This window comes from Ambystoma mexicanum, chromosome 3q, assembly GCF_040938575.1.
Source record: "Ambystoma mexicanum isolate Mex_15411 chromosome 3q, UKY_AmexF1_1, whole genome shotgun sequence".
Classification (NCBI taxonomy): Eukaryota; Metazoa; Chordata; class Amphibia; order Caudata; family Ambystomatidae; genus Ambystoma; species Ambystoma mexicanum.
Genome location: NC_090926.1, coordinates 273304781 through 273319309, shown reverse-complemented (window position 1 = coordinate 273319309; position 14529 = coordinate 273304781). Strand labels below are relative to the sequence as shown.

Sequence of the window (14529 nt, the reverse complement as noted above, 5' to 3'; positions counted from 1 at the left end):
GCTGGGCTGCGTTACAGCTTTTCCCTCCAGTGAGGGATGGGGACTCTGCAGGGCTTCCTGGGACCGCTGCTGGACTTGGGACGATCAACCCACATGGGAGACAGGCACTGATGGATGGGGACATCACCCCCAACCATCTTGGAGCTCTGGCTGTGCTGCGATAGAGCTTGTCCCCACGGGCAGGGATGGGGACACTGCCACGGCTCCCTGGGACTGCTGCTGGACTTGGGGATGATCGACCCACATGGGAGACAGGCGCCCATGGCCAGGAACATCACCCTCGACTATCCTGGAGCTCTGGTTGTGCTGTGTCAGAGCTTTTCCCTCCAGGAAAGGATGGGGATCCTGCCGGGGCTCCCTGGGACCACCGCTGAGCGTGGGATGGTCGACAAGCACCCAATGCACTGGCAGCACCCCTAGCCATCCTGGAGCTCTGGCCGTGCCACATTACAGCTGTTCCCTCTGGGGAAGGACGGTGACCCTGCCGGGGCCCCCTGCAAGTGCTGCTGAGCTTGCGTGTGGTCGACTCACATGGGAGACAGGTGCCCATGGCTGGGGGCATCACCCCACGACCATCCTGGAAGTATGGCTGTGCGGCGATAGAGCATTTCCCTCTGGGTAGTGATGAGGACCCTGCCGGGGCTCCCAGGGACCGCAGCTGGTCTTGGGGATGATCAACCCACATGGGAGACTGGTGCCCATGACTGGGGATATCACCCTCGACCTTTGTGGAGCTCTGGCTGCGCTGCATTAGTACTTTTCCCTGCGGGTAGGGATGTGGACCCTGCTGGGCTCCCTGGGACTGCTGCTGGACTTGGGGATGATCGTCTCTCATGTACGACAGGTGCCCATGGCCTGGAACATCACCCCGGACCATCTTGGAGCTCAGGCTGTGCTGGGTTAGAGCTTTTCCCTCCAGTGAGGGATGCAGACCCTGGCAGGGCTTCCTGGGACTGCTGCTGGACTTGGGGACCGTCAACCCACGTGGAAGACAGGCGCTCATGGGCGTTGAGATTACCCTGACCGTCTTGGAGCTCTGCCTGGGGTCGAGCTTTTCCATCCAGTGAGGGATGGGAACCGTGGCGGGGCTTCCTGGGACTACAGCTGGGCTTAGGGACAATCGACACGCATGGGAGACAGGCACCCATCTCCGGGAACATCACCCTGACCATCTTGGAGCTCTGACTGTGCTTTGTTAGAGCTTTCCCCTCCGGTTAGGGATGGGACCCTGGCTGGGTCCCATTGGACTCCCGCTGGACTTGGGGCGATCGACCCACATGGGAGACAGGCATCCATTGCCGGAAACATCACCCCTGACTGTGGCTGCGCTGTGTTACCGATATTCCCTCGAGGTAAGGATGGGGCCTTACCGGGGCTCCATGGCACTGTGGCTGGACTTGTGGATAGTCCCCCACACTGTAGACAGGCACCATGTTACAGCTTCTCCCTCCAGGGAGGGATGGTGACCCTGCCAGGGCTGCCTGGGACTGCTGCTGGACTTGGGGAAGGCCAACCTACATGGGAGACAGATGGCCAAGCCTGGCAGCAGCACCAGCGGCCCTCCTGGGGCTCTGGCCATGCCGAGTTACCGCTTTTCCATGCTGGGAGGGATGGGGATCCTGCCAGGTGGTCCGATGACCGCCGCTGAGCTGCGTGCAGTATACTCACGTGCAAGGCAGAAACCCAAGTCTGGGGGCAGTGCCCCCACAGCGCCCACGGACGTCCTAGAGATCTGGCCATGCCACGCTACAGCCTTTACCTCTTGGCAGGGATGGGGACCCTGACGGGACTCCCTGGGACCGCCGCTAGTCATGGGAATGGTCGACCCATGTGAGAGGCAGACACCCAAGGCTGGGGGCAGCACCCCTGGCCGTCCCGGACCTCTGACCATGCCGTGTTACAGTTTTTCCCTGGCCGGGCCCATCACCATCAACCATTCTGGAGTTCCGGCTGCATTGCGCTAGAGCTTTTTCATCTGGGTAGGGATGGGGACTCTGCCGTAGCTCCCTGCGACTGTGGCTGGACTTGTGGACGATTGACCCACAGTGTAGACAGGCACCCAAGGGCCGGGGCAGCACCCCCAGCAATCCAGGAGCTCTGGATGGGCTGTGTTGCAGCTTTTCCCTCAGGGGAGGGATGGGGACCCTTCCGGGGCTCCCTGGGACCATGACTGGACTTGTGGATGGTCGTCCCACATGGGAAACAGGCGCCCATGGCCGGGGACATCATCCCCGGCCATCCTGGAGCTCTTGCTGGGCTTCATTACAGCTTTTCCCTCCGGGTAGGGATGGGGATCCTGCTGGGGCTCCCTGGGACTGCCGCTGAACTTGGGGAGAGGCAACCCTTTTTCTTTTCCATCTAAGTAAGTGCACACATGCATTTGTGGGACTGTTTTCATCAGGACACCTGTGGGAACGTGGGAAGATAGGACATGTGTTGTTACTGGCGTGTTTCAGTGATTTCCTGGTGATGAATGTCTCAAAATAGTTTGTTTTCCCCTAAATTTTGGACTTTGCCTTGCTTTGTTGGTAATAAATTCTCATTTATGGCTAATTTCCGTCACCTAGTGAGTCCCTCAGCAGCTTTGCTGGATTTCTGGGGTTTCTTTTTTCCACCTGGTAAGAGTGTGAGCCTTTTTCCCACTCTTACATGTGTTTTGCCATGTGTATTTCTACTTTTTGTGTGATCTTGGGCTCTGGAGCCACACCACTCGATGAGCCCCACTTTTTTTGTGTGTTACACAGCACCTTCAGTGCAGTGACACAGGGTTGTCTTTTGAGACTTCCCACTGACTCAATTTTTCTGGGGCTGACTACTGTCCCCCAGAAACATGTAAAGTTGCCATTAACTTTATATAGTCATTTAAACTACAGACCCAGTACACCCCATCTTACATGGAGTATTGGAAAGGGTTAATTCCTACCCCTTTTTGTCTGTGCCTCTTGGACCTTTGTTTTGCTCTCTTAACATTTAGACTTGGCTGGTGGCAGTGGTATCTGCCCTAACTTTTCTACCGCGATTATAGTATATAAATGTGGTACTGTTTTTGGCTATTGTATTAGCCTCAAACATAAACCCGCTTGAACAAATACTTTTTATTTTGGCTCCATTCGGGTTTAGTCGCCATTTCATTTTGTTAAAGTCCTTCATGTGTTTTACTTTCCGCACCAAACCAGGTTTGCCTGCTTTGTTTGCCGACCTTTGACAGGCTTCTGTCCAGAAGCCCTCCTTTGGCGTCTGGGTGTCTAGGTGGGCTGAATGTGAGGCAGGGGTTTAGTCACCCCCTGCACAGGGTCTCCTTGGAGACCCAAATCGCATTTTGTGTCGATTGGCTGAGGTGGTTGTCTGGGCCGGACAACCCCCCCTGCCGAGTGATTGACAGCCAGGCTGTGTGAATGGGGGGTTTTGGCATAAAAGGCAGGACTCTTGGGCTGGAAGTCAGAGTCACCACTGGAACTGCAAGAACCGAAGAGAAGAGGAGAAGAAGACGGCTGTTGCAACTCCCCAGTCCCGGTGAAGCCCTGCTGCAGTCCTGAGCTATCTAGCCTTCAACGACAGAGATGATCCAGTCCGGAGTCTTCTTCCCTTGAGTCTGGTGGGATCAACCAGCTCATCTTCCACAGCCAGAGGATACTCTTCTTGGTTGAAATCGCTTCACACAGCTGTAGTGGTCCGGATAGCCATCTGAAGAGCCTCTCCTGTGTTAAAGGAGCGCACCTTTTATTCACCGTTACTTTGCTGCTGCTGGCCTCATCCCTGAGTAGTGCAGATCGCTCCGGATGTCCTCCTTGTCTCCACGACTGAAGCTCCAGGAACCGTCAGTCTGCAGAAGCTACCAGGAACAACTGCCGTGGCACCAGCTTTCTTCAACGAATAAGGTACTGTGTCCGACTTTTAGGAATTGGGTTGAACCCTTCTTCCTCACCAAAGGCTTGCCCTTTTCTTCCTTCCCTCTTATAACTTGTGCTTCCCTTTGTGACAATATCTAAGCACTCCTGGCAATCTCGAATCGTGAACTGTTCTAACTGTGTGATCCATCAGCAACAGGACCCCTGTTACATTTGACACTGGTGCAGGCCTATTGACTTTTATCTACTGGTTAGAAGGTGCCCTGTGATTCTATCTTCCTTGACAGAAGTATTGCCTATGATTTTTATCCCCAATGCTCCCCAATACTCTTGTGTTACTTCATGTGCTAAGTGTGTTTTGACTTCGGTTACATTTCTTCCTGCGGGTACGCTTATCTTTCGTAAGACCGAACTGTCATTACTGTCAAAAAGTGATCGCGTATGTACTCCCGGTAACGTCTTTTATTTCATAACACTGGTTTGTCAAAACCCAATGTGCTTACCTTGAATTGAACAGCCCAGGGGGAATTGGTTCTGTGTAGTATATTTGAAGTGTGGCTTTATTTTAATAGAAGTGAAGTGTTTTGTGAACAGATGGTTTAAAAATAAATGTACTTATACTTTTTAACCAGAAACCTTGAGTCAGTGTTTGCTTGAGTCACAGTAATTGTAGTCCTTTGTGTAATCTCTACTACTGCTCATTTGCTCCTGAGATAAGTCTGGCTGCTCAGCCATTGCTACCACTCTTTCTGTGTAGTACAGGCTTGTACCAAAGGTGAAATTGTATTACCACTTGTAGTCTTAATTGTGTGCAGTGGTCCCTAAGGGCACTGCATATGATTCTGCCTGACACTGGTGTACAGTGGTGGGATTTGATTACACTTAGAGTGCTGCTATTACCTTGGGTCAACTAACCACAAGGATAAACACCACTATAGACTATTAACTGTACATTCATGTCAAATATGGAAAACTACAGTGAAGAGAGTCTCTTAAACTACACTGCTGAGGTTTTGAGAACCATGTGTAGAGAACAGAGCCTCTCTGGTAAAGGAAAGAAATCTGAACTGGTTGCTAAGTTATTAGGAAAACAAAGTCTGGAGAGTGGGTCAGAAGGGCCTATCACTCCAGCAAATGTGGATAAGGATGTTTCTGATTCTGAGAGTGTTGGATTAGAGGGAATAGATGAGTCTATGTCAGAAGGCCCTACCACTCCTCTACCTGCCCAGAAACCGCAACCTCTGTCCACAGGGACCCTAACAGGGCCTACACTCACTCCTGAATTTATTGCCTTGAGAAACCGAGACTTGAATTGGAAGTGAAACGTATTGAGGCACAAACATCGAGTTAAGGTTTAGGGAAATGGAGATGGCCCATGCTTTAGAAATGAAGAAATTGTCTTTGGAAAATGCTTCTCTCCCAGAATCTTCTAGGTCTTCCAGACCTCGCAGACCCCGTATGCCAAAGGAAATGATTGGTATGTATGAGACTAAACTTGATGTTTTGGATTGGTTAGCAATGTTTGAGTATAATCATGGGATTCAGGGTATCACAGGGAATCAGTTGATTCTTTGGCTTTTCTCTAGGCTCCCCCCTGTTGCAAGTGATGCTGTAATGGAGTTGTGGGAGGAGGATAACCAGGATTATGAGTGTGCGAAGCTAGCTTTGATAGCTAGATTTGGGAAGACCCGTTCCCAGTACCTTAAGAGGTTTAGGACCCTCAAAAAGCATGATGGTACTCCTTGGGCTACCTGGGTGTGGGAATGTTTGAAAAACTTAGATGGTTGGGTTAAGGGTTACAAAGTGAACACTTATGAAGGTTTGAGGAATCTTGTTATGTTGGAGTCAATTTATGATGTCTGTTCTCCTGAGCTTAAACAGCACTTGGCTGATTCAAAGGAGATAGATCCTAAGAAGTTAGCCAAGGCTGCTGACTTGTGGGTTGCCAACAGGGCTACTCACAAGGATTATGGGGCAACTCAGAAGAAGGATGAGGGAAAGCAGCCAAAGAAAGATAACAAGGAGAATTCCAAAACCTCCCATCCAGAAGAGGCCCCCAAACATAACCGGGGTAAGCCACAAGGGAAACCAAATAGGCTAGTGTACCTCCTGGTGCCAAACCAGAGGTAGGTCAGGACAGAACCCCCATTCCAGAGAGCATTTGGTAAATGCTTTAGTTGTGGGTCAACTGACCATGTGAGAGGCGATCGGGATGCAAGGGTAACCCTGCAGGGGTCAGCACTACCACCTTAGACTTCTCTCCAGAGGGAGGATAACAAATGGCTAGTGCTCACTTTTACTTGTTTGCTGAAGAACCTTTGGCTCTTCAAGCAACTCTATCCTTAAAGTCCAAGGGTCTTGGCAAGAAACAACATAGTGATGTGTATGACTCCATTCTTGAAAACTCTAAGGAGTATTATGTGGACAGTGTGCTTATCAATGGCCAGGACACCCCTGCCATGAGAGACACTGGGGCCAGCAGAAGGCACCCAAAGGCCCCACCAAACTTGCTGGAGGCCCTGTCCAAATGGTTTGTATTCTACCAGCTCTCATCCAGTATAACAAAATGACAGTGGGGATCCCTGTCAGCATTCAGAGTGAGGTGCCTGGGAGAGTCCTGTTGCAGAATGATCTAAAAACTCTAGGAGTAGTATCCAGTACCTCCAGGCCTCCCAGTATGGAGAAGCAGAACCAAACCAAATTGGCTAGAGAGGCCACCTTAAGGGACCACTCTGAGCCTGTGGGAACCTCTACAGAGAACCCTACTACACGCCCTGGTGTTAGTAAGTTGACCTCTAACTCAGTCAAATTTCAGGCTAGTATGTTAGGGAAATGGGAGCCCAAACCAAGCTCCATCATTGTCCCCCAGTTTGTAAGTCTCTGACTCCCCCTGCTTCTGAGGAAGAGGTGGATAGACCAACTGGACCCCTCTCTAGGCCTAAGAGAACTGGTAATTCTCAGTGCTGGTGGAAAACTAGAAAAGAAAAGTCTAAGGCCAAAAACCTTCAGACTGTTGGGCCTTCTACAGAAGACTCCAATGCAAATCCTAATGTTAGGGGAAGCTGCTGAGAGCTGCGAGGAGGTGCAGTCTGGCAGAGAGCTCTGAAACTTTTCTACAGTGAAGTCTTTCCTTGCCTTTCATTGAGGCACAGGGTTTAAAAACCCATTTTGGCCGCGGAGCAGCCGCAGAGAGCTGCGAGGAGGTGCAGTCTGGCAGTCCAGCTGACTGGATGACGGCACCCCGCATTGACATTTATGTCAAAAAAACTGTGCCCCAAAGTAATGAGCAAATGGCTGTAGAAATAAAAAAGATCAAGATGGACAGCCCTACCACCATTGAGGCCCCCCCGGCAGAAGCTCCTCTGACAACTGATCCGGAAGAAACGGGCCGCCTGTTGAGAAGTGGCCACCTAACTGTGAAAACCTCATTAGAAAACCAAGTACGGAAAATGTCTGAAAACAACAACCCGAGAGAAACGTCTGACTCACACCATGCGCCAAGGACAAAGTCTTCTCCCCCAATTCCCCCCCTTATATCCCCTCACATGCATGGCTTACCGTGGGATGGAGTCGAGTCGTTGGATGCAGTGCTCCCTTCGAGTTGCTCTCCCTCGGGGCCCGCCGGAGGAGGATCCCGCCAAGGAGGCGGCCTGCAGCTGGTCTCCCTCGGAGTGGTGGAGAACGAGGAGCGAGAGGAGGACAGGGGTCCGCCGGAGGAGAAGACGTGGGAACGGGGAGCAGCAGAGCGGGAAGCTGCCGGTCCGCTCCCAGATCGTGGGCTGCCTGAGGTGTGGATGATTCTCGGGCCCCGGAGCTTGGGGAAAGGGTGCAAGGGGAGGCGCCGTTGAGTGTGACAGCCGACTGGCGAGGATCGCTTCGCCCGGTGCTCCTCGGAGAGAGAGAAAGGGCGAGCGACGCAGACGTGGGTTGCGATCCGCTCCCTGGTGGCCGGCTCTCTGAGCAACAGCGGCTGAAAACGTTGACATTAGCAGGAAACACTGAAAATAAACTGAACGAAATCGTGAATAAACCGCAAACAAATCCATCACGTCTGAACACAGAAAAAGGTCAAAAAAGGTTTTTTGACCTGAATATTCAAAACAAAGAAAAAAGGATAGAAAATCTCGTACCCATCTTAAACCTGCAAGCTGAAACAGAGGTGCACCCAGTAATAGCAAGGGCAGATCTATCGAGCCCTCAACTAAACTTAATGGATTTTAGAGAAAATATCTCATTTAATGGAACTATATCAAACACGGAAGACACAGATGAACAGGAAACAGACAATCTCAATATCCTGAGAGAACATAACTGGGCCAAGACAAGACTCAGACCTACTCAGCAATAGAAAATTATGATGAGGAACTGAGTCAAAATGAACTGAACCAATCACTCATTGGGCACAAAGAAGCGAAAAAAAACTTGGAGTCAAATCTTGATGAACGCCAAGTAAACCAACATTTTCAAAGACGAACAAAACTTAACACAACTTACTCCTCAACTCCAAATTTAAGAGTGCCAACGAAGTTGCAACCTAAAAAATCAGGCAAATCGGCAACTCCAGCTAACAACTTGATTGGAAGGTTCTTTGAAAAACTAGGGAAAACCCCTACAATAAATCGATTTGAACTATCAGATGCCGAAATGCTTGAAGGGATTCCACCATCACCTCAAGGAAAACCCCTCAAACAAGCACAAACCTCTACAAGTGGTTGCTTAACGCCCCAAATACATTGGCATTTTGGACAAATTAAGACCCCCCAACTTAAAACTGAAACAATTAAGTCCTGCAGCGAGAGGGGAATCTCAGAGACAAAGCCAACAGTCCCTGGCAATGCTAGGAAAAAGGTCCTGCATATGAAGTGAAAACCATCGAAGCGGCTCAAAACCTAGAAACCACGCTGAAGTCTAAACCCCCCCATATAAGGGACTACGATGAAGCCAAATTGGCAGAAGTCATCTCAAATCAAAAAAACATGACTAAACAAAGAGAGTCAATTCCTCACCTGAACAGCAGAGCAAGGATGACACTCCAGTCGATATATCTCGATCCCTCCTCTTTAATCCAAAAAAAGCTAAATCAAAATGGGAAATCCCCAAGACGAAGGAAAAAAACTGACCTGGGAAAAAGTCCGATATCTTGGCTGTTATATTAGCAGTGACCATCGCCTTAGCGCCATTCGGAAAGTTACGTGAATCCATTAATGAAACACTAAAGGATCATACATCGTTACTAGCATCTCTCAGCTCAAAGCTGATCCATCTAGAAGGCTATATAATGGCCACAGAAGCCTGGAAGGAGAACACAAGAGATCAAGGCACAATGACAGACAAAACTGAAACACAAACTAACCCTTTAGAACAACACATGCAAGAGGTGTTCCAGTTTAAAAAAAATCACTGAACATTGGCACCCAAACTCACCAGGCCCAGGCCTTAGAAAAAAAAAAGACAGAGACCAAATAGTGACAATAGAGGAACCCAGTACGAGATCTATAGCTGCGTGTAACAAGCAAAAAACCGAGGAGAAATCGCGAGAATTAAGCAGCATAAAAATGTCTAAGACTTCGAAGGATAAACCACTTGAAGAGGTAACGACCACACAAGGCTCAAGTAAGGAAGAGCAGCCGAAATTGAAGCCCCTAAAGAAAGGCCAAAGTAAGCCCAGGGGCCCAATGCGAAACCGAGATGAGGAAAAGGATTACAAAGACAATAGACCAGAGAATAATAAACAAAACTTGGAACAGAAACCTGGAAGCAAAAGTAAAGATCCAAGCCCGGCAGCACACAACAACGTGAAGGATCTGCAAGAATCGGGGCAGACACTACTAAACAAACAGACTTTAGCGAAAGAAAATAAAAGTCTAAAACCGCAACACATACAGAGGAAACTGAAGAACACTGTAAATACAAATGAGCTCATGACAAAGTGGATAACTGTTGTAGATAAAAAATCTTCAAACAAAGAGAACGGACCTCAACAGAAGAGCGACAAACGAGAGTCTTATGATGTATTTGAAGAAAGCACGATCGATCTATCCAACATCAGTGTCTACTCCAAAGAAAACTCAGATTCAGAAATACCAAGTCCGACAGCGAAAAAAAGAAAGGTGTCATTCGCGGATGATAAATGTTCATCGCAAGGTTCTATGCAGAACCAACATAAGGATCAAACAGCATATCCAAAAAAACTGCAAAAAAACACACACGAAAAAAGAAACGAAAGACACTGGATCACTCCAGAAAGGTGAACACTGTTTCGCCTGTCTGGCATGAGGATAAATAAAGCCGAACCTAGAGACGGAGCTCATGAGGGATATCGTTCAAAGAGCTAAAAAAAAGAGCATGTACAAACACACATAGGTGAAAAGTTTGAAGAAAGAACTCCTAATAACGAAAGAAAATACAGAAAAAATAATTCGATCACCAAGCGAAATAACGGAAAACTGGATACGATCAAAGATGTACTGGCCACTCTGAAGAGGGCAGCAGACGACGAGAAAAATCTCTTGAAAAAAGAAAACGATTTGATCAAAGAACTCTTGCTTCATCTTCACAGTCGAACCAAACTCGAACATCAGCTCTTTTTACTCACAAGAGTAATTCGACAAGAACGCTGAAATTAGAAAAACAAGTTAATACTGGAGAGAAAATCGTTTTAAACAGAAGAGCTACGCTGAGGCTTCTTGATAGAATCACGAAAGGAGACCAAATCAGAAGCTCGGATATAAATATAGTGGAATTTGCACACAAGGGGCGTATGGACAGTATTTTTCTACACATCACGTCCCAAACAGTCAAGAAGCGCCTGCTCTTGACGGCAGAAGAACTGTTAAAGAGGGGATACCTCCTACGAGAAACAACTCCAGAAGAAAGAGGCCACAAGACAGAAAATACAAACAAAATGAAAAGAGACCAGAATTATGAGCCTAAGGAAAAAGATAGGCGAGATTGGATAAAGCAGACATTAAACAAAAAAGGCTCCCGGAGAGAGAGAATAAAAAGTCATCAAACACCAGAGAAGAGGGATCATACAAAAGACGTGGAAAGAACCTCCACCCGCAAATTAAAGGGCATGAATTATCTACAGACCATCAGAGGAAAAGAGAGAGTTAGCCTGAGAGAAAACTCCCCTATTAAAGGACATCGAGACAACGACGATAAGGACTCAGAAAAAAAAAACCAACCCGTAAACCAAAGGGCCTGAATTATCCACAGACTGCCAGAGGAAAAGAGAGAGGCAGCCCAAGAGAAAATTCCTCGAGTAAGGGACAGCAAGATATGGCCGATAAGGATTCAAAAAGATGGGCGTGGATCCCCTCGGTCCTGACTCGCTATACTAGAAAATAGCAACCACCCAACATCCTCGCTGGTACAGGAAGGGAATCGGCGAGGAACCAAACCGTCGATCAAAACATTGATCAAAACATTACCATCGGATCATGGAACACCAGAGGCCATACTCATCTCACGCAAACGTGTGAGATAAACTTAGACCCATTTGATTTTATAAGTCTGCAAGAGACTTGGCTGCTACTCCCGCCCAGCATGGACGTCTTCGAGGTCCTACTGTCTCCAGCTCAAAAAGGGAATAAAGGTTATCCGACATCAGGCCTTTTAACAGCCGTACGTACTGGAGGGTGTTTGCGAATAGCTCACATCCTGGTATCATCCTTGGCAATCCAAACAATGCTGCTGGAATGGGAGAAATACAGAAAGCAACAGGGGAGTACAAGCCAAGATGTCATACTACTACTGAACATCTATTGGAATCCTGTAGCGATTACAACAAAAGAGTTCCTAAATGATGTAGAAAAAATACTAACTGAAGCCACAACAACCCACAGTCTGGACCATATCCTGATATGTGGCGATTTGAATGCCATCTGTCCAGCCTCAGATGAAGAAAACAACACACCTCTAAACAAATAAATTACAGTTCACAAGCAACATAAAGGGGTCTAGCATGGTCAGAACTGATGGAGTCCCGTGACCTGTACAACCTCAACTCGCTAGACACAGCCCTACCCAGGATTCCAACTTGGGAAAGTGAAGGCAACAAAAGCACCATCGACTACATCCTTGCCTCTAAGGGATTATATTTACTGATCGAGAGATTCAAGGTAGTCAAAACCACTTGGAGTGACCATAACTTACTAACAGCGACATGGTCTTCATTTAAATGCAGGCCCACGATAATGCCGCACCAGGTAGAAACCAACTCGCAAGGAAATCGACTAAACTTGACAACACAAGCAATCATTTCCATCACGACGACCTACAAACAGAAAAACAGGCAAAATATCATCAGCCAAACGTCAGAAAAATTGGATTATTGCCCGCTCCTCATTCCGTATTTACGTCCGAGACACAAAACTGGACAGGAAAACTCTCACCTCCACAAATACAATGAGGAATTAAGGCTAAAGAAATCTAATCTATGAAAAGCCACAAGATGGCCTTAAGTAATCCATCACAAGAAAATGTAGACCTTGCAAATACACAGAAAAAAAGCTACAAATCATGGCTAAAATCATTCCGATGGAAATTGTACGAAGAAGATGCAGAGACCATGCTACAAGCGGTTTGCAACAGAAACTCTAAAGATTTTTGGCCAATAATGAAGAACAAATCAACATCTACAGAGATGACTATCACTAATAGTGTTAGGGAAGACAAATGGTTGGAACACTTTGCAAACGTATTCAAACATCCAACGCCAAACGCAAGGGAAACAGCTAAGCGTGGCATAAGTAAATGGATCACATGTAACGAACAGACTGTTTTGGAGAAGATCAAGAAGTTGAACAATTCCCGAGCCCCGGGTCCTGATGGAATTTCAAACGTCCACCTCAAACAGGACGCGGCAATCTGGGCACCACTAATAACGGAAATCTTCAGACGATGCCAGGTCACAAGATCCATCCCTGCCACCTGGAAAACTGCTAATATTGTCCCAATTTATAGGCCTTAGGGACAATCCGAAAAACTATAGACCCATAGCGCTATTGGATGTGCTGGGGAAGCTTTTCGTATCTCTGATTTTGGACGAATTCCGGGATTGGCAGAAAGAAGCAAAAACAACAGATCCGTTCCAATCTGGCTTTGAAAAGAACCTAGGCACCTCAGTCAATATTATGATGATCGCATTTTGAAGGCGAGAGTCTCTGAGGGCCATCCGACAATATTCATAGCATCAATAGACTTGGTCCAAGCATTCGATCATGTAAACAGGGAGAAATTGTGGGAAAAACTAGAAAAACTAGAATTTCCACTGTCGCTTCTAGACCCTGTTAAAGCCCTGTATAATGACACCTCAATCCGAGTGCAATTGAACGAAGCGGGACTGTTGTCAAAAACCATGAAGACGACAAGGGGGGTCAAGCAAGGCTGCCCCTTGGCCCCAGCGCTATACAAGGCTTACATGGCTGATATCGTGGATGCAGAAAACGATACTCGTTCATTCCCACCCAAAATAGGAGACTCGAAGGTCACGCGATTGCTCTACGCTGATGACATTCTTCTGCTGGACCAAACGGCCATAGGCCTACAGCGGCAAATAAATAGTCTTTCAATTTATCTGAAGAAAAATGACCTGGATCTCAATACAACCAAAACCAAGATAATGATTATGGAAAAATCTATGAAACCAACCAAAAGATCACATTGGTTTGCAAACTCGGAAAAACTAGACAGTGAAAAGTTTTACATACTTGGGGGTGAAAATCTCTCATAGCCAAATAGAAATTACTATGCAAGAGCATCTCTTCACCAAGACAAAGACACTCGTAGCACAAGCCTTATCCTTGGAAAGAAAATTTGGTAAATTCACAATTCTTCCAATAATAAAATTCTTCAAAGCAAAAGCCACGCCAGTAATAACTTACGGTGCAGAGGCAATGCCACAACTTCCATCTACACTATGGGCAAATTAGAGGGCCTATTTTGGCGTAAAGTATTAAGACTTCCCAACTCTACTCCCATAGCAGTAATTAGACGTGAGCTGAGCCTCCAATCAATGAAGTCTGTGGTCAAAAGAAATAGCCTGTTATTCCTGGGGAAAATTCTAAGGAGCCCACGTCCCAAAATTCTTGACATCATTTTTAAAGAAATGACGAGCAAGAAAAATCTAATGCTGACGACATGGGTTAACACCTTATTAGAACAGGCAGAAAAAATCAGCTGCTCAGAATGGGACATTGAACGCATTCCTGGGAAACCTAAGGAAAAGTTAAAAACTCAAGTCTGGATTGAGACACTGGAAAAAGCAGAAGAGTTTACATCCTTGACCCATCAGACAATTAACACACAAAGGATTGATGAGGTCAGGAGTTACTTAAAGAAATTTCCAGATAAGCGACTACGAATAATCTTTTCAAAAGCGCGTCTGAATGTCTAGAAGACGAAGGAAATTCTATTTCTCAGGAAGCAATCAAAAGATAAAAAATGTCGCTACTGTACAAGTTTAGACATCAAAACAGTGAAACACCTCCTCCTTCACTGCCCAGGAACAGATAAGCCAAGAACAACTTATCTATGACCACATACACTTAAATATTTGACGTCAAGCGAAGAAGATTGGTGGAACAAGATAATGAGTGGAGATTCCACAACTCTGACTTTGGCAACAGCAAAGTTCCTAGAGAGTCTGGATTTAGAAGGAAAGTCAAACGCGCCAACT

General features: G+C 47.1%; 1 protein-coding gene across 1 annotated transcript; it reads left to right on the top strand.

Annotated features, from left to right (window-relative positions):
- The first annotated feature begins 9403 nt into the window (after nt 1-9403).
- Nucleotides 9404-10099, top strand: LOC138447968 (DNA ligase 1-like). The gene has a single exon (XM_069604496.1). The coding sequence runs from the start codon at nt 9404-9406 to the stop codon at nt 10097-10099; it is 696 nt and encodes a 231-aa protein (XP_069460597.1).
- The last annotated feature ends 4430 nt before the right edge of the window (nt 10100-14529 follow it).